The sequence below is a fragment of the Pezoporus occidentalis genome, unplaced genomic scaffold (genome assembly GCF_034315485.1).
Source record: "Pezoporus occidentalis ecotype Australia unplaced genomic scaffold, CSIRO_AGI_Poc_V1 ctg4, whole genome shotgun sequence".
Taxonomy (NCBI): domain Eukaryota; kingdom Metazoa; phylum Chordata; class Aves; order Psittaciformes; family Psittacidae; genus Pezoporus; species Pezoporus occidentalis.
The window spans coordinates 277,259-304,005 of record NW_026915724.1 but is presented as its reverse complement, the minus strand read 5'-3'; the positions used below and the strand labels follow the sequence as shown (position 1 = coordinate 304,005).

General features: G+C 38.8%; 1 protein-coding gene across 3 annotated transcripts; it reads right to left on the bottom strand.

The window, feature by feature from the left end:
* Window positions 1–3: 3 nt before the first annotated feature.
* PEX2 (peroxisomal biogenesis factor 2) lies at window positions 4–26,489 on the bottom strand. 3 transcript variants are annotated; one of them, XM_062633151.1, is made up of 3 exons: window positions 26,142–26,195; window positions 11,085–11,158; window positions 4–4,733 (listed from the first exon to the last, which is right to left on the bottom strand). In XM_062633151.1, exon 3 carries the CDS (start codon window positions 4,716–4,718, stop codon window positions 3,804–3,806), a length of 915 nt encoding a protein of 304 aa, XP_062489135.1. In that variant the 5' UTR covers window positions 4,719–4,733; window positions 11,085–11,158; window positions 26,142–26,195; the 3' UTR covers window positions 4–3,803. The 3 variants fall into 3 exon arrangements, with proteins under 3 accessions (XP_062489135.1, XP_062489134.1, XP_062489136.1); XM_062633150.1 differs by lacking the exon at window positions 11,085–11,158 and having other exon boundaries at window positions 4–4,737; window positions 26,142–26,489; XM_062633152.1 differs by lacking the exons at window positions 11,085–11,158; window positions 26,142–26,195 and adding an exon at window positions 25,802–26,128.
* Window positions 26,490–26,747: the final 258 nt, after the last annotated feature.

Below are 26,747 nucleotides of genomic sequence, written 5' to 3'. Positions count from 1 at the left end.
ACCTCCTGTTTAAATGTATACTTTATTTGTCAACTTGGTTTTCATAGGAATGATACATCTCAGATAACAACTGTTGATACATTCTCAAATAAGGAAATTCATTGGATTGTATTTAGGAAAAATATTTCTTTCACCTTTAACATCTTTTTACCACTTTGCCCAAATCATCCTCGCCTGTCACATCCCACATTCATGTAAAAAAAAAAAACCAAACCAAAACCAGAAGTATTTCCAGGTAATACAGAGATCAGGTACTTCCCCTGTCATTTATTTTACAGACTATTGAAACTCCTGCTTTTAAGTCTTTCACAAAATTACTTAAACAAGACCTCTCTTAAAACATACAGAATAAATGAAGTGGTGATGTTTTGTGGAAGCAAGCAAACAGCATTATCCGATTCCTTTCATCTAAATGCCTCCAAAATCATACCTTGTGACAACTTGTAATTCTCATTCAAATGAAAGTATGAAAACTTTTCTAATATGCCTATTAATACAATTAGTCTTTTTCAGTTATGACTTAATTTCTTGATTTCTGATACAATGACCATGTTCATATAGCACACAAGACACAACAGAGCACAACTAAAACCCTTAATACAGGGCTGTAACTCCTATTCAAGACAGAATAGAAGTTCTGGTCCTCTACATTTCTTAAATTCTACGTATTTATCCTTTTCACTGATGCATATGGCTGCTCAGAGGTACATTCTCATGGCAGCTGAACACTAATCCCCTTTTGTTTAGAGAAAAGGACTGAAGAGATTAACGTTCCAAAATAAATTTTATTCCCTCTACTGCAAGAAGCATCACCATTTAGTCCTTTGTTACAGTGGAGTTTTAACCTGAAAATATAGTGCTTATGAGTTAGCACACAGTTAGCATGTAAATTGTCATTTGATTAGTCTATGAAACATCTAATTTTTAGATATAATCAAAGATTACTTTTCTGCAGTTTATACCACAAGACACAACAGACCAGAGGTATGTAATTTTACAGTGCTATAAGGAAGCTGCTGAGCACTGACTCTCAACTGTTACAAAGCTAACCTGGTAGAAAGCACTATTTTTAATATACTTGGTCTCATCAATGTGAATTGTGACTACAACTGAGCAAAAGTTTCACCACATTGCAGATAAATAAATAAAGAATATTTCTGACAAAAGGAACCCCTATTTTCCCAAACTTTTCCTCTCACTTGCATGGAAAATGAAATAATTATAGCCACACCTTAGAATCTAGGATATTAGGGTAATGAAAACTGTTTATTTATGTCATAAGATATAGACCACAACGTTGGTCAGTTCTATGGGCTACAAACCTAACACACTGATGATGAGGCAATACAAGTAGCAGGCCAAAGCTTTGGTATAATAAGACATCACAAGTTAAGCATCAAAAGCTGAATTCCAGAAGAAAAACAGGGAAGTCAAGTGCAATTTAGCATAGCCAGCAGAAAATAGCTGTACAATAGAGGTACAAAACTTCTGGAAACAGGTTTTGTACTGCTACTATAACAGGGATGAAAAACAGTATACATTTTACTAGGTTTTCACCTGCAGGAAACTGCAAGAGACAAAACAAACCTTAGCAAATTCATACAGCTTACGTAAACCAAACAGCAGGAGAGAGAGAGAGGTGGAATGAAAAGGGAAAATAGCATTCTTTAAATATTCCAGAAAAAGAAACAGTTCTCAATACGAAAGAAGTTAACGCCTACATTAGAAGAACATGACACCTAACAGAGTCCAATATAGAAAAATCCATGCTTTTTTAACACAATACTTTACCTGTAACTTCAGCAGGAATGAAGAGTCCACAATAAACAAAAGTCTGCTATGATTATAAAACACAAACACTGGATTTTGGATGTGTACAAGCCTTAATAAGGATAGCTAAAGAGGTAGCAGAAATGCTCATGGATTTTTCAAGAGACATTAGACCACCTCAAAGACAGGGCTGCAAATATATTTCTTTGGGAAGAGCTATTAAATAATGTGGAAGGACAATTCATACAGAATCACTTCAGGACCAGCAAGTAACTCCAGACATTCTCCAACAGAACTGCCAGTTTTGATACTTCTAATAAAGGCAGCTTTGTACATGCTGGTTTGAATTGCAACTGTGAATAATAAATCTGGCAGGCTGCTGATACACACATTCGATGGCAAATAATACACTGTGGCACAGTATCTGGAAGCAGTTGCTCTGAAGTCCCAGTTCACAAAACAGCAGCAGCATTAATGAAGTTTTTGGCTGCCCAAAGATACTTACAAACCTGCTAACTATATTTAATTGCATCAGATGAAAGCACTGTGTGTCACTTGAAAGATCAAAACCTAGAATTTAAGATCTTCAAATAAATAGGCTGGTGAGTTGTTTTAATCAGACACTGAAGAATGTAATAAACCATTTCATAAAAGTAGATCAAAGACTGGATCAGTTGTTTTTGGGACTGACTACTGATGACAGCCAATCAAGAACACAGCTAGTATAATGCTATTTACTCAAATTCTCAAAAACTTACACAGTTAAAGAATCGAAAAAGGATGCAGTATATTTTTGTGTTAATGACACATTTCTGGGCAAGACTTCCTGTTAAAAAAAAAGGACTGCAATTTTTAAGAAAATAACTCATACAGAACCAGGTCAAAGAATAAATTGATAGTGTTAAAACGGGATAACAACAATATTGCAAAGCTGACAGACGAAGCAAATAGTAACAGTGAAAACCAGGAATATCTATTTTTTTTTTTTTTTTACGTGTCTATATGCACATAACTGTATTGATATTTTTTTGGTGCAGCAGTGAGCCATTACTGAGGTCTGGCACCCACCTTGACCACACACATAAAACACCAAAAGAGTGGCAAGTCCCAAAGTCAGCATACTGTCAGTTATCTCCAGTGTCTCTGAGTCAGAAGACTGTGGGTTACCTTGGGCAGCTGCCACATTCTAATGAATGATGGACTGTGTGCCTCAGCTTTATAGGAAAGTAGAGGAAAGTGGTCATATGTACGTCACTGAACATCATGGCTGAGCCAGAAAAGTAGTTCAGTCACCTCATGGAGGTCTAGAAGGTGCACTGTATTCGTACAGGAAGTGGTATAACACCCATAGGCACATGTTCACTATGGAGTATCTGTATGTCTACCAGAGGGGTCACTTAGAGCTTATGGTCTATTGATAAGAAAGCAATTCTGGGTACATCCTGTTATGTTGTTTTAATATGATGAAAACTCTTAATCTGCCAAGATGACAATCCATCTTACACTTTTCCTTTTCTCCATGGAACCTCACACTGAATTAAAATTTAAATTTAAAATTTGAATTTAAAATTATTATTTAGGCATGACAAGATGACTTGCCCACCAAATTCAACTACTAGCTAAGTTGTTAATGACAGAAGCTTTTACAACAAGCTTGAGAAAAATCCATAAAATTGCTACAATTTACTGGGCATCTTCTGTATCTTTGAAGGAAGTATACAGCATGAAGTTAGAAAGTTGCAGGCTAACAGACTCTAGATCTAAGGATGAATGACTTGGCAACATAAGGGTACCAAAGTGGGATCAACTAGTCTGAGAGAGCAGAAGAGTTGGTAAATTACTTTTTGTTCCTTCAAAGAGGCAAGTTGGCACTTTCACTCAGTAAACTGCTAAGACCAGTAAAGACGTATGTTACAACAAATTGCAAACTCTCAAAAACCATCTTTAAGCTGTTTACAATACTTTCTGAATTTTTGCAGTAATCTCTTCAGCATAATATTTCATGTACAGTATAAAACCAAATCAACATCGTATCAGGTGTGCAATTCTGTCATTTCAACCTTGTATTTCAATGGCTGAAGACTCTGTACCTCTGAGCCACATTTAGGGCATGTAAAATACATATCAAATAAATAGTGGCTTTTAATACAATAGTAACAAAAAACATGTGAACATCCTATGGTATGAGGCATGGTAGGCCATTCCCCACATAGTGAACATTCTTTGCAGTGAGCTGTTAATGTCTTTTTACTACTGGAAAGACCTGAAATATGTGAGCAGCAAGAAGAAATTTTAAGTTTCAGTTTCTGTACATTTATAAGCGGCAGCAGATAGATCAGAAATTCAGCAAAGCCATGCCATAATAACTCCCTGTTCATGTATTCAAATCCTATTTGACGAACGCTTTGTGGCTTGCAAAAAACTGACCTAATTCCTAGAATGCGTTCTGTTAATGTTGCAAATGTTCCTTTCTGAAGAAAAATCAGAAAATTTAGAAGTCCACAAAATTTAAGAAGTCCAGCTCCAAAGTTAATACAACTCTTAATTTTGCAGAAAGATTGCATTTGACGATTGCTAAATAAATCATAACATCTTTCTTCCAACCATCTTCCACCAACAGTTAAAATCAAATACCATAACTTCTGGTGTTTGCTCAGAGGCTGGTATTTCTCTGTCTGAGATAAGTTATTCTTGTATTGGATATTCAGAATAGCCTGTCCCACAGTTGCGTTCTTGGAGTATATAGTGAATCTCCACAATACAAGCCATAAAAATGCTTTTACTTCTGGTTCAAACTGAGCCAACACCCCTGGTTTAAATCCATGAAAACAGCTGGTAAACTGTGACCACACTAGTTGTTCCAGGGCTTTGTTTAGCTCAAGAGCATCAAGTTGACTTATTCTGAGCACAGGATTCACACTCTTTTCATTGCCAAGGATGGATGCCATTTCTTCACAAAAAAACTTTCTAGGAATAAACACAAATAGATTTTAGTGTAAACAGAGAATTTCCTATTTTTATTCTTATAAAAAAACAACAAACTTGGTTTTATGTAGGCCTACATATCCATATATCTACACCAGCAGTAAATAATAAGTAACAAAAAAGGTTGTTCAGGATGTACATTACCATGCTACTAATAAGCTACAGGTCCTTTCACGAACCTTTACATTAACAGTAAAAAATTTCACCTCAAAAGAAGATATATTGGACTGTTTCTCACAAACAGTAACATTTATATTTAGTTATAGAGAAGTGTTTAGCACCCTGCAGATATTTAGAAAAACTCCACAGATTTAATATTACACTGAATAAATTAAAAACCCTAGTATTTTGCTGGGCATATCTGAAATATTGAATTGGACCTTAAAATAGAAGGCCAGAAACAAGAATTATAACATTATATGGGATTTTTACGGAGAAATAGGGAAAGTGAATTTACTAACCAAGATCTATAAGAGAACAGTGGGTGGATAGAAAATATTGCTATATGAATACTTCACTAGCTGCAGCTGAAAGTAAAAATCTTAGAAATGCTAACAAATTTAAGGATTGCATGCAGAAAAATATGGATAAAATAAGATCGGGATGATAAAACTTGCTAAAAGCAGTGATTAGTTTAGAGAAGAATCATCATATGAGATTAAAAAAATATTCAGCATTCAGACATAAATTATCATACAGTACATCACTAAAGCCTGCATATATTTTCTAGTTTTTTGACAGGTGTGGGATTGTGTTACTTCTTGTATAACAAATTTCCTGGCAAGATGATTAATGTATACTAGCAACTCCAACAACTATGTGTTCTTCTTATTCAAGCATTACAGAGAAAAATACAAATATTTTTTTAAATTGCTTGGTTTAAGTGTTATTGTATTTGGAATTTTGTGACTAAGAAAATAAATGCAATAAATTACAAAAACAAAATGCAGCTAATGCCTTGGTAATGCAAAATTGTGGGGTAACTGATTTTTAGTTCCTTTTGTGCACATAAAAAAAAAACAACAAACCCAAAGTGATTTACAAGTGGTATATTTCAGATACTACGCAATATCTTGCACTTTCTAAACCAGATTCTTTGTGTAACAGACAAGCAAGGGTCAACAGTCTCCTAAACAAAGCACTGAAGAAGGCACTTCAAATCGCTGTTTATAAGAGGAAAACCTGCTATAAAACAAACTTGCTTTGAATGAAAGATGCTGTACAGGACCATATATATGAATGGTTGCTAATGATGCTAAGAAAACAGAACAAAACAAAATAAAAATCCTTCAAAGCAATAACTGTTTGCTGAAACAGAGCGCACCAAAAGTTTTAAAACATGGTATAAAAGAAGGGGAGCTACTGGAGAGGATCCAGCAGAGGGCCACAAGGATTATCAGGGGTCTGGAGCACCTCTTTTACAAGGCGATTGCAGGAGCTGGGCCTGTGTAGTCTAGAGAAGACAGAGGGGATCTCATTTATGCATATAAATATCTCAAAGGCAAGTGCCAGCAAGATGGTGCCAGACTCTTCAGCGGCGCCCAGTGATAGGACAATGGCCATAAACTAAAACTCAAGAAGTTTCACCTGAACATAAGGAAGAGCTTCTTTACATTGAGGGTGGCAGGGCACTGGACCAGGCTGTCCAGGGAGGCTGTGGAGTCTCTGTATACATTCAAAACCTTCCTGGATGTATTCCTCTGGTGGCACTGCTTTGGCAGAGGGGATTGGACTAGATAATCTCCAGAGGTCCCTACCAACCCTAATGATTCTGTGATCATTTGTAGCATTCCTACTGTTTTCCATACCTGGTCATGTCTATAAGGAAAAAATATCATGCAAAGCTAACAGGAAACATGATTTTGTTTTTAATGTATGCTGTACAATAGTAGTTTCCAGTTAACTAAGACTAGCTGCATGGGTAGGGCATACAGTAGCTCCACTCAATTACTTTAAACTCCTCCTTCCTCAGTAGAAAGGAAAATATGGCTGAAGGCAGTTTAAGGCCACCTCCTCTGGACAAAAAACAGCTAATGGGGTTCACTGCACCAACCCATGGTGGTCTGACAAGCCAGCATACAAGGGTATACAAAGGGAGTATGCCCAACTGCCCCCTTCTGTCTTTTCTGTAGTAAGGACTGAAGTGCATGAAGCATGTTTGCTAAGCATTATCTAGTATCAACCCAGTAACTTACCTCTTCCACTTTGTGATAAAAAGGTCAATTCAATCCCTACTGGATCTTGCTGTATTGCTTCAAAAACTCCAGGTCCAGTGACCATTCACCCTCCTACCCCTTATCTTCTCAACTCACTACCATTTAGGAACCGCAGCCTCTGATAACCATCTACTTGGGAACCTGTCACTCATAATCCCTAAACCTCCAGTGTCTTTTTCACTTCTGGTAACACCTCAGTCCCTTCTACTCATTTCACTCCATTCTACTAATTTCCGTTACCCTCCTAGTACTGTTCCATACAATTACCAATACACAACATCGCCTTTCAAAATCCTAAATTTAGCTGAATGGGACACCTTATCAAATATCCAAGACCATTTTCTAACATCAGTTCAACCATCTTTTTTAGCTGACTTCCATTATCCCAGGTGCTATAAAGAACTGCTGTTGTACATTTCTCACAAACAAGGTAGGCAAAATCTGTGCAGAACCTTCTGAAGTTCAAGGAAAATGTATCAAATAGAGAAGATTATGATGGATCATGAAATACACAAGAAAACCCACATACCACTATAGGCTGGGAGCCAGCTGACTACATAACTGCTTTGCAAAAAAGGACCTGGGCATTTTGGTAGGCAGCAAGCTGAACACAAGTCACCAGTGCATCCTTGCAGTAATAATGCCTACTGGAGTGCACTAGCATGCATACAGCTAGCAGACTGAAGGATGTGCTTATTCCCCTCTATTTGGCATTGGTGAGTCTATACTGGGGACACTATGCCCAGTTTTGCCTCTTTTCTATCAATAGAACAAAAGAAACATCAACAAACTAAAGAATCCAGCCACTAAAATCATTAGGGAACCCCAACACCTGATATATGAGAGTTTGAAGGAACTCAGATTGTTCAACCTAAAGGCAGCCAAGAAGCGATCTAATAGTAATATTCCAGAATCTACAGGCTGCAGAGAAGATTAAGTCAAATCTTTCTGTGAGATGCAGTGAAAGAAGAGGCAACTGCTTGTAAGTTGCTGCATGAGGAATTTTAACTGGACATAAGGACACAGGAACAGTTTGTCTAGAGGGACTGTGAAATCTCCATCCTTGGAGATTCTTAAAGCTTGATCACATGATGCCCTTTTCTAGCATTGAATTTATCTTGAATTTTTACAGGAGGATGGAGGGACTAGATGCTTTAAACATCCTGCCCAGAACTTGGAGCTTGACCTTCCCCCAGATTTGTACAAGCCTCATTGTCGAATCTATTTCAATTATGACAATACGTACTTCTTTTATATCCATGATCCTTTATAAAATTATCTGAAAGAAATAACATCAGTGAACTTGAAGAACCAGAGTGGGTTGGAACTTTGTATACAGAACATGGGAACCACTTCTGAGCCAAATTCAGCCACTGTTCATTAACCTTCAGGTTTTTTCAAAAGCCAATTCTCCTTTTTAAAAAAATTAGAATCAACACCATATATACGGCTTAACTGTGACATAGTTTTTAATGCCACTTTTGAATTACCAACTAGCTGATTGATTCAACTTTGAAGTCACTTTTATACAAGCTACATGGAAAAGGAAGAATATCAGACAAAACCTATTAATACAGATGTACTAATTTAACTTAAATTATGCTTATCATATTCCAGTGTAAGCAAAGCCTACCAATTAGGTAAGCATTCTCAATTTAAGCAGTAAAACTAGGCAGTGTTCTGAAGTTCTTTGTTGCCGAGAACACTGAAAGTTTGTCATAGGTCATGGCTGTTAACTGGACCTTGCAAGTTACTTAAAGATTGTATCTATATAGCTTTGATTTTAATGTGTAAGTGTATTGCAGCATGCTAAGTGTCAAATACAGGAATAAGTATGTTGCTATACACTATGCTTACTTCTGAACCGATTTAAGGTTTTACTTCAGTTACAGGGCAGGTACCTACTTCCCATAGACAGACATTAATAAGTAAAGTTTGAAATTTGTATTTTCCTATAGAAAATGTCTGCAAATGTCCTAATGATGTGGATAAACAGCAACTGTTTCTTTGAGAGAAAAGGCCTAAATTCTAATCTGTATTTTGCTATAGTCAGGAATTCTCATTAAACTCTTTACCTCTATGGTGCTCATTTTTTCACATGATAATAAGCAAATGATAATGAGGTTTTCTGTTTTAAAATTACTTCATACAAAATCCTTTCAGAAATTTGTTAGATTTTTCAGGCTTTACTATCTTCACGAACAGTTGTCCCAGGGTCAGAATAAATGAGAACTATTCTGGTTTAAAACTAGGTTATAAACAACCTGTAAATGTCAAAACATTTAGCTTGTTCTTTTAATATTATTTTTGCATTCCATATTCTAGTGAGCTACACAGATTATAAGGAGAATGTTGGTTTTCCTCCATTTTCTGCATTAAATTCTGTTTGTCTTTCCTTGCTCTCTTATTTGGCCTACTTTACATTTTTTAAATTTAAGAGCTCAGAATTGTAGAGCCAGTCATTAAAGAGGCAAATATGAATGATCAGTTAAGGACGCTACCAGGCTTAGCTCATATGATCAGAACTGAACAGTCAAAAATTAGGTGAATATACATAAAACCCCTCTGTGTGATTAACTTCTTACACCAATATCAATATGCCTTGATACCCTCAATTTTACACCATCAAAGGTATCACATAGGAAAAACAAACAAAAAAATTGCCTCCCAGAATAAAACCACACAGAATGCTTCTTAAATAACCTACACTTTGGTGTGGTTTTTCTTTTTTTTACTAAACACTGGTACAGTACACTGTGCAGCAAAAAAATATTATTGGATACCACCAGGCAAAGAGAAATTTCTTCTGGTATATGTTACTGCTGTTATTGAGCATTATACAAATTATGAATTAATATATTTTATTTGGAAACATGTTATTGACAGAAATCTATCAATAGTAATGTAAGTATTGTCAACAGCCTGTCGATATTAATGTAATTATAATTAAGGGGATAACATGGATTTTAGCTATAATACCAAGTAACATCTCCTGCATTGGTGCCATCAATATAAGCATTATTATTGACCTGTTCTGGGACTATTAGTATGAAGTGTATTAACATCAGACATATTTGTCAATGCTTTCTGCCCACAAAAAAATCTACATTTAAATTTACAGGTCTGTAAACTCTGCCTGCAGAAATATACAAATGACACCCTCTAGGGTGTCATTTCTTCCATAGGGCTATTACTGAGTAATCAAGGGGTTTCTACTGTCTCAGTGCTACCACAATTGCATTCCCTACTTTTCTAGCATTCTCATTAGAAGACAGACAGATATATGCAGAAGCTTCAAAATATTTTTAAGCATCATTTGTCAAAACACTTTTGGGGAAACCAAATTATTTTAAGTAAAAAATGAGCTTTTTTCCTTACTGATCTAACTTAAAATTGAATTAAGGATTCAAGAAGTAGCATGCCCATTCACTTCACCGAGTTCATGACTTAACTCTCAGATAATCTCTTCCATGGAACCAAAACATGCAGTTTGAGCACTGTACTTCTGGAGAGATGAAATGGACCACAAGAGACTAACTAATCGCAACTAAGCATGAATGCAGGCTCAAGAATATCTTGACAGATATTTAACTACCAAGAAAGCCAATTCCATACTTTCTCCAGATAAAACACTGGGACAGACTATCACCCTAATAATTGCAAAGAATCTTTTTCTCATATCCAGTCTAAAGCATCCTTATTAGAAATAAAGAAGGGTTTCATTCCACATGAAAAAACAGTAACAGTGGAGAAGAATTTCCAATTTTTTTGCATTTTCTCGATAGGAAAGAGCAGTGAGGCATTCGAGGGGACCAACTTCATATTAATTCACCAAACTAGACAACATCCTCTTCCCTACAATATGCCTGGTATGATCCTCCAGGGAAAAAAAAAAAACGAACAAAAAAACCCTGAACCAACAATAAACACCAACAATCAAAAAACCAAGCAAACCAACCTCACACTTCACTTTTTCTAGGAGCATAGATAGTATTTACCTTGAGGTCGACTATATCCTCAGATCTTTTTCTGTCATTTTTTCTGTCTCAATAATTATTTCCTGTTTTGTATTCATGTATTTGAGTTTTTCCTCTTAAACTCAGTGCTTTGTACTTGCCTGCATTGCTTTAATCTTATTGATTTCAGACTTTCTCTCCAAATTCATCAAAAGTATTCTAGATTCAGATCTTCTGTTCAAAACAAAGAATAAAAAACAAATAAAAAATTTTAGCATCATCAGTAACTTTTGTTAAGTGTGTGTTCTCTTCAATCATCCAACTCATTAATGCCTTTTCATCTTGACAGGGCACTATAGATAATTACTCTGTAATAGCAATTTTTCAACTTGATGCTGATAGTATCAGCATTTAATAGAGACAGTATGGATATTACATTTCCCTAGCTTGCTTATGGAGGATAAAATCTTTACTAAAATCAAGCTGTATTGTAACTAAAGTTTTCCTTTTACTTACTAAGCTTGTCATTCTTTCTAAGAGAAGAAACAGGCTGAGGTTTCTTATGAACAGGTGACATCAAACTATACTGTCTTACAATCTCTCTTCTGCACATTTTTAGATACAAATTAATTGCTAAACTATTTACTCCTGAGTATTTGGAATTGAAACTGACATCTTCAAGAATTCTCTTAACACAAGAGCAGAGATAGAAACACACGCGCACACACACACACAAACCCATTTTGCTGTCTATTTTCACCCTCTGGGACATTAAATAAATAAATAAAACCAGCAGTGCCTAATTCCTCAGTCATTCTAGGATGAATTTTATTAGAATTTGCCATTTGAGCACATTTATATTAAGATTCCTTAGGCTATTTTTTCTGTGATTTGGTTCCACTCTTATTTCCTGCCTAAGATTCATTTTATGAAACTAGCAGGTCACAATATATCTCTTTTATAAAGTATGAAGTAAAGAATCAGCCTTTGAAAATCTGTTACTTGTTCTCCTTTCTTATTTAGTAATAGATCTAGGTAATAGACCTCTCCCTTTGTGCCTCCTCTTACTTAGATTTTTGGACCCTTTCATTGATTCTTTTTTCGTGCTTTGTAAATTGAGACTTACCTTATTCTTCAGAGTCACTGATTCTATTCTTACGTTCCTATGCTATTCATTTACATTCATCGCTAATCATGTTGCATTATTTTTGCCTGGACAACTCTTGATTTTCAGGCCACTAAAGAATTCCTGAGATACATAAAGTCTCTTTAGCATTCATTATTTAGTTTATCATTACAAACTAACTCAAAACAAAAAAACAACAGGACATATATTAAAGACAACCTTTTTTGTTGTTGTTGTTGTTTGGTTTTTTTAGCCTTTTTAATAGACTAGATTCTGCCAAGTCCCAGTATTTATATCTATGGTCCAGGCAGGGGGAAGCAGCACGTGGTGGGTATGCTAGGAATCACACCCTCTCTGGAGAGGGTATCACTAACACACACGTCCTCTTTTCTCTGAAAGTTGCAATGCTTTTGGTATTGCATATATGTTGCCATGCCGGGTGCATGAGAGAAAGCAAGCAAGCCATACCCTCAAAGCTACTATTCCTCCTTTTGCGTTCATAAAGTTAGGGTATCTTTTCATCCATCACAAGTACATGGAAGAGCGGTTGGGTTTTGGTTTTGTTTGTTTGGTTTTGTTTGTTTGTTTTGCTTTTTTTTTTGAGAGGTGTTTTTTTTTCAAGTTGGTTTTGCATTTTGTTTTGGAGAGGTTTTTTGTGAAAGTCTGTTCCATTTAACTGTTCTTTTCAGTTCCTCTCAATAGCAGAGAATATTTCAGATGTCAACTTGAAAACAAACTTTAAAGATAAAAATCAAGTTGTATGTATCTAGTTGATTTTGAAATTTTTCTTTACATAAACTGTTATAATAAACCACAGAAAATGGAAACCAGCTGCTCAAAGCCTCATGTCTTAACATTAATTCTCATCTCTTGCTTGCTCATCAAGTTTAGAGAAAAAGATCCTGAGATCAAAGTCTAACTGGGAGCCCCAACTGTGTTGTCCATAATCACTGTAAAATTAACTTATCATTATATCTTTACCTCAGATAACCTTACAAAAAATTACTGTCTGGATTTCTATATATTTCAGCTAAATACCTATCATTTTGTAAAGACCATAAACTGATTTGGAATAACTACTAACACTAATTGAAAAACCAGCAATACACTGCAATCACATAAAGTATTATTTATTTCTTATATTCCTGGAAGGTAGGACTATTTCTAAAAACAAAGGAAAACATCGAATGACTGTGTAACGAAACAACAGATTTAAGATTTTTACTACGGAGGCTAAGTAAGCAAAAATTCCAGAATCCTAAATGCTATAATTACATTTATTGTCCAAAGACCGAGTACAAGACAAAGACACATTCAAATCACCAATTGCTTTCCAACTTTAACTCATTAAGATTAGATTTTATAAAATGATATACAAGAGGTTAGCTACGGCTGAATGCCTGGAGAGAGCAAGAAAAAGTAAGGATAGCTCATTGATTTATCTTCCATAAACTACCTGCCAGAGTCAAAATATTAGGGCTTCAAGTTACAAAATCAAAACCAGCTCAGAAGAGCCGGAATTGATACAACAGTAATAAAGAGCAGTAGGAAAGGGCTGCACTGTTAGAGGATGTACATCAGTCATTTCTGTCAGTATTTGATGGAAAATGAAAATCATGCGTCAGTGTAATATATTCTCTCGATGAATGCTAGCAACCAAGACTATTACTGGCCACTGGTAAAGATATGCTGAATGCTGAGAGCAACCACTGACTTCAGAAAAATTTGTGATCCGTCAGCACTCTTAAAAAACAGATTATCAAATGCAAACAACGAGATCTGACAGATTCATTACTGCATAACTAATATTTAAAGTGCTACATTGTAAAATTTTGTGATGTTAAATTTAAGGCGACAAAAGCTCAAAGTACATTTGCATTCCTTGTAGCGTAAAATCCAGATAATGTCATTCTACCAACCTTTTAAGTATGGCCCTAATTTTCATTTATTAGAACAGATAGGAAGAATAGCATGCAACATGTAACAATTTCTACATTGAATCGCTATTATTCTTCATCCCACATCCCATTCCTCTTTTTCCTCTCATTTCCTTTTTGACACCCCTCTCTTAGTACATCAAATTTCAAATTCAGTGCTATAGATGTCAGTTCTGCTTGTAAATTCCCATTCTCTGCTGTACTAAATGAAATATAACTGCTGTTCCTTTTAATTAAATCAATGATAAAAGAATCCCAAACCTTAAAAAAAACAAAACCAAAACAAAAACTGTATTGTAACTTAAGACTTTCCAAAAGCCATGGTTCAAAAAAATCCCTTGAACATAAGATGAAGGGTCAACATATATATATATAGGCTCTAACATCTATAAGACCCAATGTCAACTCTTTTTCTTTAGAGCTAAGTACCTGGAGAAGTGCCTTACATTTACTGTTGCCGAATCAAAATGGTGCAGGACTCTGCTGTTTAACAGAGTTGCGATTGTGATGGTTAACTAGGAGGGCATAGCCCCTTGGAAGGAAGGGAAAATATTTCTGACTAAACCAGTACCAGGATGTGTAAGAGCATGGGAAAGATAAGGATCCTTTGTGCTACAAATGTAGGTCTCAACTGTTGATGATCACATAAGCAGATGCCAGGGAGACCCCTGCATTTGAAGAGATTTTGGTTATGAGGAGGATATGAAATTGATACATGGATGGATAACAAAGTTATATTGCATTACATGTGTAAAAGTGAAAAGGATGTAAGCTTAGTAGATTTGCCATCCTGTGTGTAAAGCAGGTGAAACATCACATGGTGGCATAGGTATGCATCTCAGTTTCAGAACGGTTCAAAGACAGGACATGAATGCATGGTTATGGGCCCTATGGACAATTAAAGCCTTAGCTCTTCAATTGCTGGTTACTTTTACCTGAAAAGTTGGCTTTATACCTTGTGACATAGGTAATATCTGTTTTTCACTGTAGTAAGGGCACTCTGTCTTTCATAGCCTTATTTATCAAGCACTGGGTCAACTGCTATTTTATGCATCTTTTCCATGCTCCTATCTTTCTTCCATTCAACACTACCAAAAGGGAAAGGGGTGAGGGAGAAGTAAACTAACTTAAATTCCCATTTCGCAGCTCTGTGTTTCTGTTCTTCTCCCACCTGTCTGATCCATATGAACAGATCACTAGACTGGTGTGGAGATTACAGGAAGAAGATTGGGAAGATACGTAGAAGGGATTCAGAACCAATGCTTGTTCCATGTACTCTGGTACAATTTACCACAGATGACAGAACTCTGAAATTTTGCATTAAACACCTTAAGAAGCTGATCATTTGCAAACAAGAGACACTGCCCAGATTTTATTCCACCTTTCTGTTTACATACATATGCATAAGAACTGCACAGTCATGAATATTCAGCAATATGCAAGTGTTAACAATGGTGATCCAAATACTGCACTGCAGCAACATAATGTCCTTTAACCTTTTCTTAAAAATTCTTCTTAGATGAGAAAGTTAAAATCTGTCCTGAATGCACAAATAACTCTTAACTTCTGTCCACATCTGTACCAAAATGAGAACCATATGTAAAAGCAACGCTGTTACAGACTGTATGTAGCTATATGTTACAGCCAAGAAGGCCCCATATCAATAAAAAGATAAGCCTGTTCACTATCATTTTTAAGTTTGGACCCTGTATTATATGGCCAAACTTATGAATAATTTGATCTAATTAAAATCAAGAACTCTCAGCTGGTGGAAGGGTAAAGAACAGTACTCTACCTGACATACATGTTTCATTTATTCAGCTTGTGTTCTATATGAATATGAGCTCATGTAATTTCCGACAATAAATGTCATTCCCTCCCATCTTCCTTCAACTATGTATTGCCACCTTTTCACACAGACTAGCACCAAAATTCATTTGACCTTCTACTGGACTGTTCTTGCATTTTGAACTGGCAGGAAATAAGCCTGTTTAAATTTGCTTTTCTGTTGATTTAGTACACAAACAGGTCAGCAAAACATCAGGTAAGATGCATGCAGAACCATTACGAGGAGCATCAGGGCCAGTGAAAGCAGGAAGTCATGAAACTAGCTTCCTTTGAATCTCAGCATCACACTCTTGCATCCACCACCAGTCAATAGAAAGACAGAAACCCAAGCTCTTCATTTGACTAGAACTGTTCTTATGGTCTTCAAACCCAACATGCTGAATGTGCAAAGATAGTATCACCGTAACACTGTAAATACAAATAATGAAACTTTTGGCTAACTTTAAAAACTGAAAAGAAAAAAAAAAGAAATCTTTGCTCAAGTCTGATGTAGGACTCATGCAGACTGGCAAGTGTGAGGCTACTTTGTTTAAATAAGTAATGCTATGTGATTCCTCTCCACTCTTACCTTTTTGATATCACAGTATCACAGTATGCTAGAGATTGGAAGGGACCTAGAAAGATCATCTAGTCCAATCCCCCTGCCGGAGCAGGAACACCTAGATAATGTTACACAGGAATGTGTCCAGGCGGGTTTTGAATGTCTCCAGGGAAGGAGACTCCACAACCTCCCTGGGCAGCCTGTTCCAGTGTTCCGTCACCCGCACTGAGAAGTTTCTTCTGAAGTTTAAGTGGAACCTCTATGTGTTCCAGTTTGTACCCATTACCCCTTGTCCTATCATTGTTTGCCACTGAGTAGAGCCTGGCTCCATCCTCGTGACACTCCCCCTTTATATATTTATAGACACTTATAAGGTCACCCCTCAGTCTCCTCCAAACTATAGAGACCCAGCTCCCTCAGTCTTTCCTCATAAGGGAGATGCTCCACTCCCTTAATCATCTTCATTGCCCTGCACTGGACTCTCTCCAGCAGGTCCCTGTCCTTCTTGAACTGAGGGGCCCAGAACTGGACACAATATTCCAGATGCGGTCTCACCAGGGCAGAGTAGAGGGGAAGGAGGACCTCTCTCGACCTACTAACCACCGCCCTTCTAATACACCCCAGGATGCCATTGGCCTTCTTAGCCACAAGGGCACAGTGTTGGCTCATGGTCATCCTGTCGTCCACTGGGACCCCCAGGTCCCTCTCCCCTACACTGCTCTCTAACAGGTCGTTCCTCAACCTATACTGGGGTTGTTCCTGCCCAGATGCAGGACTCTACACTTTCCCTTGTTATATTTCATCAAGTTATTCCCTGCCCAACTCTCCAGCCTGTCCAGGTCTCGCTGGATGGCAGCACAGCCTTCTGGCATGTCAGCCACTCCTCCCAGCTTAGTGTCATCAGCAAACTTGCTGATAGTACACTCAATTCCCTCATCTAAATCATTGATGAATATATTAAATAATACCGGTCCCAGTACTGACCCTTGAGGCACTCCACTAGTTACAGGCCTCCAACTAGACTCAGCCCCATAGACTACAACTCTCTGGCTTCTCTCCTTCAGCCAGTTCGCAGTCCACCTCACTACCTGATCATCCAGTCCACACTTCCTCAATTTAGCCGTGAGGATGCTGTGGGAGACTGTGTCAAATGCTTTGCTGAAGTCAAGGTAGACCACATCCACTGCTCTGCCATCATCCATCCACCGTGTTATTTCCTCATAAAAGGCTAAGAGATTGGTCAAACATGATTTCCCCTTGGTGAAAAAATGCTGACTGCCCCTCATAACCCTCTTATCCTTGATATGCCTTAAGATGGCACCAAGGATAAGGTGTTCCATCACTTTCCCAGGGATGGAGGTGAGGCTGACCGGTCTATAGTTACCTGGGTCCTCCTTCTTGCCCTTTTTGAAGACTGGAGTGACATTTGCTTTCCTCCAGTCCTCAGGCACCTCTCCCGTTTCCCAAGACTTGGTAAAGATGATGGAGAGTGGTCTAGCAATGACTTCCGCCATTTCCCTCAGCACCCGCGGGTGCATCCCATCTGGACCCATGGATTTATGGATGTCCAGATTGCTCAACTGGTCTCTAACCCATTCTTCATCGACTAAGGCAAACCGCTCTGTTGACCTGACTTCATCTAAGGTCTCAGGGGTACAGGGCTCTTCAGGACTGCCTGCAGCAGAGTAGACAGAGACAAGGAAGGCATTCAGTAACTCTGCCATCTCTGTATCTTCTGTCACCAGGGCACCCATCCCGTTCATCAGTGGGCCTACATTGCCTCTGGTGTTAGTTTTGTCTGCCATGTATTTGAAAAAGCTCTTTTTGCTGTCCTTGACCCTTCTCGCCAGGTTTAATTCTAAGGATGCCTTAGTCCTCCTAGCTGCCTTCCTACATCCTCTAGCAGCAGCCTTATATTATATGATTGTACTTTGAAATATTTGGCATACACAGTGACTAATAGGGATCCTGGGAAAATTAGATGTGCTCAGTGTCCCCAAATCTTAACAGTTTTATTACTTGGTAATTATGGTAACTTTAAGCACACAAGGAAAGACTGTTAGGCTTTCACCCCACTCCCTTCAATCCTATAACTTCATTAGCATTTTACAATCCACTGGCACAGCTGCACACACGTATTACAAGTAACAGTTTAGAAAAGGGATAATAATTTCCTTACTAGGCAACCTTAGCTGTACACTGTTCAGCTTCTACAATCCCTCTGCGATTCCAACATCAATTCCCCTTCATAATTTAGTTATGCCCCACAGTGTTATGGTCCTTTATTAATTTCTTTTGCAGGAAAAGTTCCTTTCCCCTTGTCAGCCCCCTTCTCTGATATCTTTTGTCAGCTCCTCTGCTTATAGAATTAACAATATTATTTTTTAATAATACTATTATTTTATGTATTTTTCAAGTCCTCTTCAAATTTAAGTTTGAATTATTTCCTTTCTTTTCCAATCCACTTCCAGTATCAGCAAAAATAGGCATAGTGGAGAACAGCAGTGGCAGAGAGTATTTTTAGAAAGATTGTTCCCAGGAAGCTGATACAAATGCAATTAATATTAGGAGTGATTCAGCTTATTTCTGAAGGCCAAAAAATTACATAGGTCTTCGCAGGTAAAGGAGGAAGTCCTCAGATCCAGTCATAGTCAACCTCAATTCCAGAGCTGCACGACTGCCATAATTCCTCCCTCTTCCCACACGATGGGTTTGTCCTCAAAGTTGGGCTTTTTTTCTCAGAATTTTTACTCTTTCTCTGAAAAACCTGCATTTAGTTTTCTTTTTCAAAAGGCCTGAAGTAATCTGACTTCCAAATTTCCTGCATTCTACCTCTAAACAAACATCTCCTACTCCCCAAAACCCACTACCAGTATTTCTGAGAGAAAAATGTTACAAAGAGATAGCACCCTTCCTGTTCTCCTGCTGAAGATTTTTTGTAAAGTTTGGATATGAACTGAAAATGCTTGTAAATGCAGATCAGATGCATGGCTGCAAGAACCATTTAGGTCGTCTGAGAAGCTACAGGACAGAACCTGCTACCTTCTTTGTCCATAAGCAGCACAAGCCGACTCCTGAGCCTGCAACTTTTTAGTACAACGCACATTCTTTAAATCTGCTGCTTTTAACTTTATTACTTAAATAGAGGAAGTGTTGTGGAGTAGCTGGTGTTGAGAGCAAACTAGCTAGTTAAGAAGAGTTGTAGCATCACACGCTTTCTCTTCCTTCACTGTAGGAAAACGTATATATTCTAATCAGGTCTCAAAAAAAAAAAAAAAAAAAAAAAGACCCAAACCTACAATAATATTCCCCCCCCAAAAAAAGACCCCCAACCAACAAACAAAAAAACCCCACACAACAAAAACACCAAATAAAACTACCTTCTGCTCCCCCACAAAACCAACCAACCAAAAACAAACCAAACCCAAACCTGAACCCCTAAACATAAGCATCCTGCTTGAAAACACCATACTGAAGTAACCCTCTACTTTAGTCCAAGAGATGTAATAAGTTGTAAGGGCTGTCATCATTGACTGCAGCAGCAATACAGTGAGTTTGAGTCTATTACCATTTTTAGTCATACAGAACTTGGCATCATGCACGTTGGAAATTTAAATTCACTCTCTGTATGCTTTAAAAAATTGTGTGAAGTCAGATGTTGCTCCTGGAAAGTTAACATCTGGAAATCAGACCTTGCTAGAGAAATTTACATTAGGGTACTCTAGCAAAAGACTGATTTTAATTGAAAAAATCATCATCTTCTAATGCACAAGTTATATGCAAGCGCAAACACATCTTTTTCATATTTTGTATAAATTGTTCAGCTTAGTATACACTAAACATATGTATAGAACTAATACACGTAGAGGATATATATATCTCTATATAATCTGAAGGACCAATAGACACTTCACAATATTTATAGAATGGAGTTGGTTGTGATTTAGAGAAAAACATGCTTCTCTTGAAGCTTGCCAGCAAAGGGGTCTTTTTTTGAAGTCACTCTGAAGTAGTACAGAGCAGCTTCACTGTCTGAATTTCCTAAAGTATGTGTGTGAAGTCCACTGGCAGGTTACCAAATACTGCTTGTGTATTTACTGCAAACTAAGGAAAACAAAAAAAAGAGAAAACTCCAGAGCTGTCACCCAACCCCCCTTTTTATTCTTATAAATGTGATAACAGAGACAAGTAGAAAGGAATCAGTGTGTTACTGTAAGCTCCTGAAGTACAATCCCCCCTGCTCAAGAAGGGCCATCTGAAGCCAAGTGCCCAGAAGCATTCCAGATGGCTTTTGAATATCTCCAAGGACAGAAACTCCACAGCATCTTTGGTCAATCCATGCCCATGCTTGGTCATTCTCTCAGTGAAAACGTGTTTCCTGATGTTCAGAGCTTCCTGTGTTTCAGCATGTGCCCATTGCCTCTGGTGGTGTCACTGTGCAGCATCGAAAAGAGCCCAGCTCCATCCTCTTTGCACAGGACTGGAAAGAGCCCAGCTCCATCCTCTTTGCACAGCACTGGAAAGAGCCCAGCTCCATCCTCTCTGCACCCCCCTTGCAGGTATTCATATACATTAATAAGACACCCCTCCACCCTCAGCCTTTGCTTCTCCAGGCTGAACAGTCCCAGCTTTCACAGCTTTCTCTCACAGGAGTCACGCTCCAATTCCTTAATCAACTTTGTGGCCCTGTGCCAGGCTTTCCAGTCCTCATGTATACTGTGGAGCACAGAACTGAACACAGTACTCCAGACATGGCCTCAGCACTGCTGGATAAAGCACGAGGATTCTTAACAACCTCCCTTGACCTGCTGGCAACATTCCTCCTAATGCAGCGCAGGTTACAGTTAGCCTACTCTGCTACAAGGACACACTGCTGGCTCATTTTCAAGTTGGTATCCAGAAGGGCCCCCAAGGCCTTTTCTCCAATGTTTCTCCAACAACTACTTTACAGACCACTGCCACCCAGCAGATACCAGGGCACAGGGCTGATCCTCCCCAGGTACAAAAGTTTTTACTTTCCCTTCTTGGAACTTCAGGAAGCTCCTGACAGACTATTTATCCAGCCTGTTGAGGTCCCTCTGGATGGCAGCACGACACTCTGACCTATCAGTCACTCCTCCCAGTTTAATCCCATCAGCAAACTTGCCCAGATTTCACTCTGCCCCCTCACCCAGATAATTAACTGTCCTGGATTCAGCAGTAGCAGTCATTTTTTCTCCTTCTTAGTAGCTGGTGCAGTGCTGCGTTTTTGACTTTTAGCCTGGGAACAGCACGGATAACACCAATGTTTTTAGTTGCTGCTCTGTAATGTTTAGTCTGACCAAGGACTTTCTGAGTCTCGTGCTCTGCCAGGGAGGAGGGGAAGCCGGGACGAAGCAGAGACAGGACACCTGGCCCAAACTAACCAAAGAGGTATTTCATACCACAGCACGTCATGCCCACTATAGAAACTGGGGGCGGTTACCTGGAAGGGCTAGATCACTGCTCAGGTTGGGCTGGGTATCAGTCAGCAAGTGGTTCTCTTCCCTTGTTATTTCCCTTATCATTATTATTGGTGGCAGCAGTAGTGATCTGTGTTATACCTTAGTTACTGGACTGTTCTTATCTCAACCCGTGGGAGTTACATTCTTTTGATTCTCCTCCCCATCCCTCCAGGAGCTGGGGAAAGAAGCGGGGAAGTAAGAGAAGGGCTGCGTGGTTTCTGGGTTGCCATCTGGGCTTAAACCGTGACATTAACGAAGATATTAAGCAGCATTCAACTCAGTCCTGACCCCTGGAGTGCACTGCTACCTCCTAGCCTATCACTAGACTTTGCACCACTGATCACCACTCCTGGGCCCGGCTAGTTTCATACTGACCTCAGTGTTAGCTCACCCAGGCCATACTTCACCAGCTTCTCTATGAGGATGTCCTAAGAGACTTATCCTGTGGAACTCTTCCAAGCAGAACCATGCAGAGGCCAGAGTCTGATCTCCTGAAGTCCAAAGCAATGATCTTGCTTTCTAATACTTAAGCCAGGCTCTCAGAGAAGGCAGGTACTAATATCAGTAACTGACTAAATCAGAAATAGATTATGTTAGTTTCTGCCAGGGACCATACAGCTTAAAGGAGATGTGAGCTAAACTGTAACCAACATGCTGAACTTCTTTTTTAATAAAATATTACCTAGAAAGTCTTAAAAAAAAACACCCCCTCTGCCCAAAAGACATTAAATATCTAAAAAGTTTTAGAAAGTCATGTGTTAAAAATAATCTAACAAATATACCTTATTCTTCAGTTAGACTGATGCTTATCCAGAATGAGCTTATTGGCAAGATATGAAGAACATTTCTTATAAAATACAGTGCCATCTTTCAATTCAAAAGCTTATTAATTTTTTTCATATTATCTTATTTTTCTTATTATTGCTAGAGCACACTTACAAGCTAATTTAATAGTTATGTTTATGCCTAAATCTTATCAGTTAGCATTAGCTGGACATATTTTTTTTTCCTCTTTTTGTTAGATCTTCTTGATTCCTGTTCTTACTGAATAAACATAGCAACTGCAAGTGCAACAGTGCTTAGTTTGCCTTCCCCCCCCCCCCCCCCCAAAGTAGGCCATTATAACCAATACAGAAATAAAGCACAAGGTTAATAGTAATAAGTACTTATAACAGCAAATTGTTGAGTGATTTGTCTACTGTTTAATTTGCTGCTAGGGTTCCTTCAGAAATCTGTTAAACTACTTCTTTTCCCCACACTCTCTCTAAACCTCAAAGCTTTGAAATTACTTTCCAATTGTTTTAAACATATGAAAAGATATTTCCATACTCTCCCCTTTTTCTTTTTTAAAACTAATTTAATGTGTTTTCTGTGTTGTTTTTTTTTTCTTTTGAAATATATGCTTCATTACTGTATACGTAATACACAGTATATATACTGGACTTAGACATTGCTCTTTATCCCTTGATTATTTCCCGCTTGAGTCATTTATGTTACAATATATATTTTGTATTGACAGTATGTAGCTGTAAACTTGTTTCCTTCCATCCCAAATATTCTCTGGGTAGCAGTCTTTGGCAATTTTCAGAACAGCCACTTTAAAGGAATATGTAAGATTAAACAGAGGAGATCAAATGTCTTTCTTGACTTGGATCAGAGCATTTGATGTCAAAGCATAAATGGAGGTCCTCGGATTAGTTAGAGTGCCCAAAACTATCACAGTACAGAAATTACCTTCCCCATTCTATTCTATGAAGGATCTAACAAGGTCTTTATATACTATCAATACGTGTTTGCAAGTTTTGAGTTTTATTTAGTTCATTACAAGAACATTTACTTCCTACATGCCATGAATCACAGTATCAAAACCTGTGAGTCACTACTGCTCTAAAAAAAAAATAAAATTATACCTACAGTCTTGGGGTGTGAGGAATAATAAAGGAATCTAATAGGAAAACACACAGAAGTAAACCTCCCTCCCAAATCTAAACACCTTCCTTGAACAAATCAGACATTTCATTTATCTAGCTTAGTCCTTAACAATCCACTAACATGAACCATACCATGAAGCACACCACTCCAGCCTTTTAATCAGTGGATGGATTCATAACAGATCTGAAGGTCCATTGCCTTATAAACTAAATTTTTTAAAAACAAATTCAGAGGATGATATTTTATATGCTTGTACTGCTGTTCCAAGAGTTCCAAGGGTAACTATGACAGACTTAAGCATCACCTGACTCGAATACACATAAGTTCATCAGTATTAGAAATGCCCAATTTTAATTATTTACTCAGTTATACCAACATGAAAAGTTTCACTAAAGCTTCCATGGGAACTGACTTAATTGGTGAAAAGGTTGATCTCAACAAACAAACAGAAGTTTGAACAGAGGCAGGCCTAGAAGTTAAAAGGACTTACAGAGGCAAAACTTGAAGCAAAGTAATTTCAGCTGCCTTCGCCCCAAGCTTTAAACTGAAAGATGGCAGATTTATATTAGCTATTAGGAAGAAGTTCTTTACTGTGAGGGTGGTGAGGCATTGGAACAAGTTGCACAGAGAAGTTATGGCTGCTCATCCCTGGCAGTTTTCAAGGCCAGACTGGATGGGGCTTTGAGCAACCCGGTCTAGTAGAAGGTGTCCCTGCCTATGGCAGGGGAGTTGGAACTAGATAAGCTTTAAGGTTCCCTTCCGACCCAAACCATTCCACAATTCTGCATTCAATAAACACACTCAGTTCTTACTTCAAAATCTGCAAATATATATTCATATAACATTGGGGGTTGGGCGTTAATATATAAACACTGTCATTTATTATTTCATTTATTATCAATTATAAAAATGCCCAAACAGCCAATGTCCTTCAACCTCCCACAATACAATCTAGGTTGGTAGGCAAGAAAGAGGATGTAAGCTTAAGATGACTGCAAAGCCTTCATAGACAATAGTACTAAATGTGTTCCACTTTCCAGTTCACTGACTCTATCAGCTACTTAACAATATGAAAAAAAAAAAAAAGCATCATGGTAATATATTGCAAGCGATAAGCTATTAAAATATTAACACTTTTAAAAATAAAAATAATAATGCTTTCTGAAGAATGTTTGCACAGGCCAACTTCTGACAATTTTTAGTAATAAAAGTAATATCTGATTTATCCAAAAGATGAAAAATTACTTTAAAACATTACTGCTGTGTATAGGATAGCAAAACATTGGAAGGAGGATGGACATCCAGGAAGTGAAAAGCAAACTGCTGATGAGTTGAAACAGAAGCAAAAGAAGTTTTGTAGAAGAAAGCACCGATAAAATAGATCTTCATAAAGAGTAACAATAGTGTCAGTCTTAAAGTGAAAACTGTTGCTGAACTGAATATTCATGATAGCTTAAAATAAATTACACAAGAAACTGCTAACTTCCAGTAAAATCAAACAAATGGCTAAATATATTGACATCAGATTTTACTACAATCTGGCTATACTTCATATATGACATGGGCAAATACTTATCTTTTACCGATACATGAAAGATGATACAAGATATACATGCATACATGTAGGGATCAATAGTAATACACAGTGCTGTGGTTTTCATTATGGACTATATCATAAGCAGAATTCACCCCTCTACCAAAACATGTTGGCCATTCAGACTAGAACTAGATTAATTTTGTAGCAAATGGTTTGATACACTCATAAGCTACACAGAAGTGGATTAACGAAAACAGACAGGAGGTGCTGTCACCTGTATCAGGCCGTACCTATAGGAAACTGTCAGCTACAGCAGCCAGTCATAGGAAAAACCTTTGGAAGCCCGTAAACGGCTCACTCCCCCAACTGCCATCAGAGTAACAGTTCAGATTAAAACTTACTAGAACATTATGCCCTATCCTGTCTGCGAAGCACTTCACCTGGCTGGTGTAGCTGACATCCTCCCTTACCTTACCCCTGGCCCTAGCTGCAGTCCTGCAGTCTCTTGGTGTGGTGAAGCACTCAGCGGGACTTCAGAGGGACTTAAGGAACCGAGACGCTCAGGGAAGGCGTGGGGCGCAACAAAACTGTTTGTGAGCAGGGCCAGTACCAGCGCCCAGAGCCGACTCAGGAAGATCAGCCCGCCGGCCCTGCAGGCACGCCGCCGCGCCACAGCAGACCGACTCGAGTCCGCGGGAGCTGCCTGGCCGGACTCCGCCGAGGGCCGCAGTTCCAGCAGCACAGCGGCAGCTGTCTGGCCGGGCAGGCCAGCAGCAACCGCACCTCCTCCCGCCCCGTGCACCGACTGACCTGCGCCGCCACCGGGCCCAGGCCGCCAGGCCTCTGCAGAGGTAACGGGTACGAGTTCCCGCTTCGAGCCTCCTAGTGAAGGCCTGCACGGAGGGCGCCTCTTCGGGCAGCCTCGAGAACCCACCCAGCAGCCCCTCGGCTGCGATCGCCAGCCTACTGGCACTATCCCGCCAGCAGACCCTGCCAGGTCATAGAGCTACCTCCTGCTCCCTAGAGCGGCTGCAGCATAAACAGCTGTTAGCACAGGTAACCGCCTAGAGCGGCTCTGCAGGAAGTACTCTGGGAGCCAGCGATGACGCGCCAGAAGAACTCCCCGCACCGTGTCCGTGCCCGGGTGAACCCTGGGGCTCTTTGATTGACGGGCAGTAAAGCCAGTCAGCGGCGCTGGTGAGGAGCCAATGGGAGAGACAGGAGGGGGCGTTGACTCGGGGCTGAGTATGGCGAACGGGCTGAGGCCGAGGGGTTTGGTGGGGTGTGGGTGGTTTCTGGGTGGTTTTCGGTCTCTGAGAGCGGTTCGGAGTCCCGGTGGAAGTGGAGCTGCAGTTTCGCTAGTGCTGCAGTTTCGCTAGTGCGAGTGCTTCAGCTCGGCAAGAGCTAGCAGCGGCT

Coding starts and splice junctions, on each gene's coding strand:
- PEX2 (XM_062633150.1), bottom strand. CDS start 4,718: ATGGCATCCATCCTTGGCAATGAAAAGAGTGTGAATCCTGTGCTCAGA.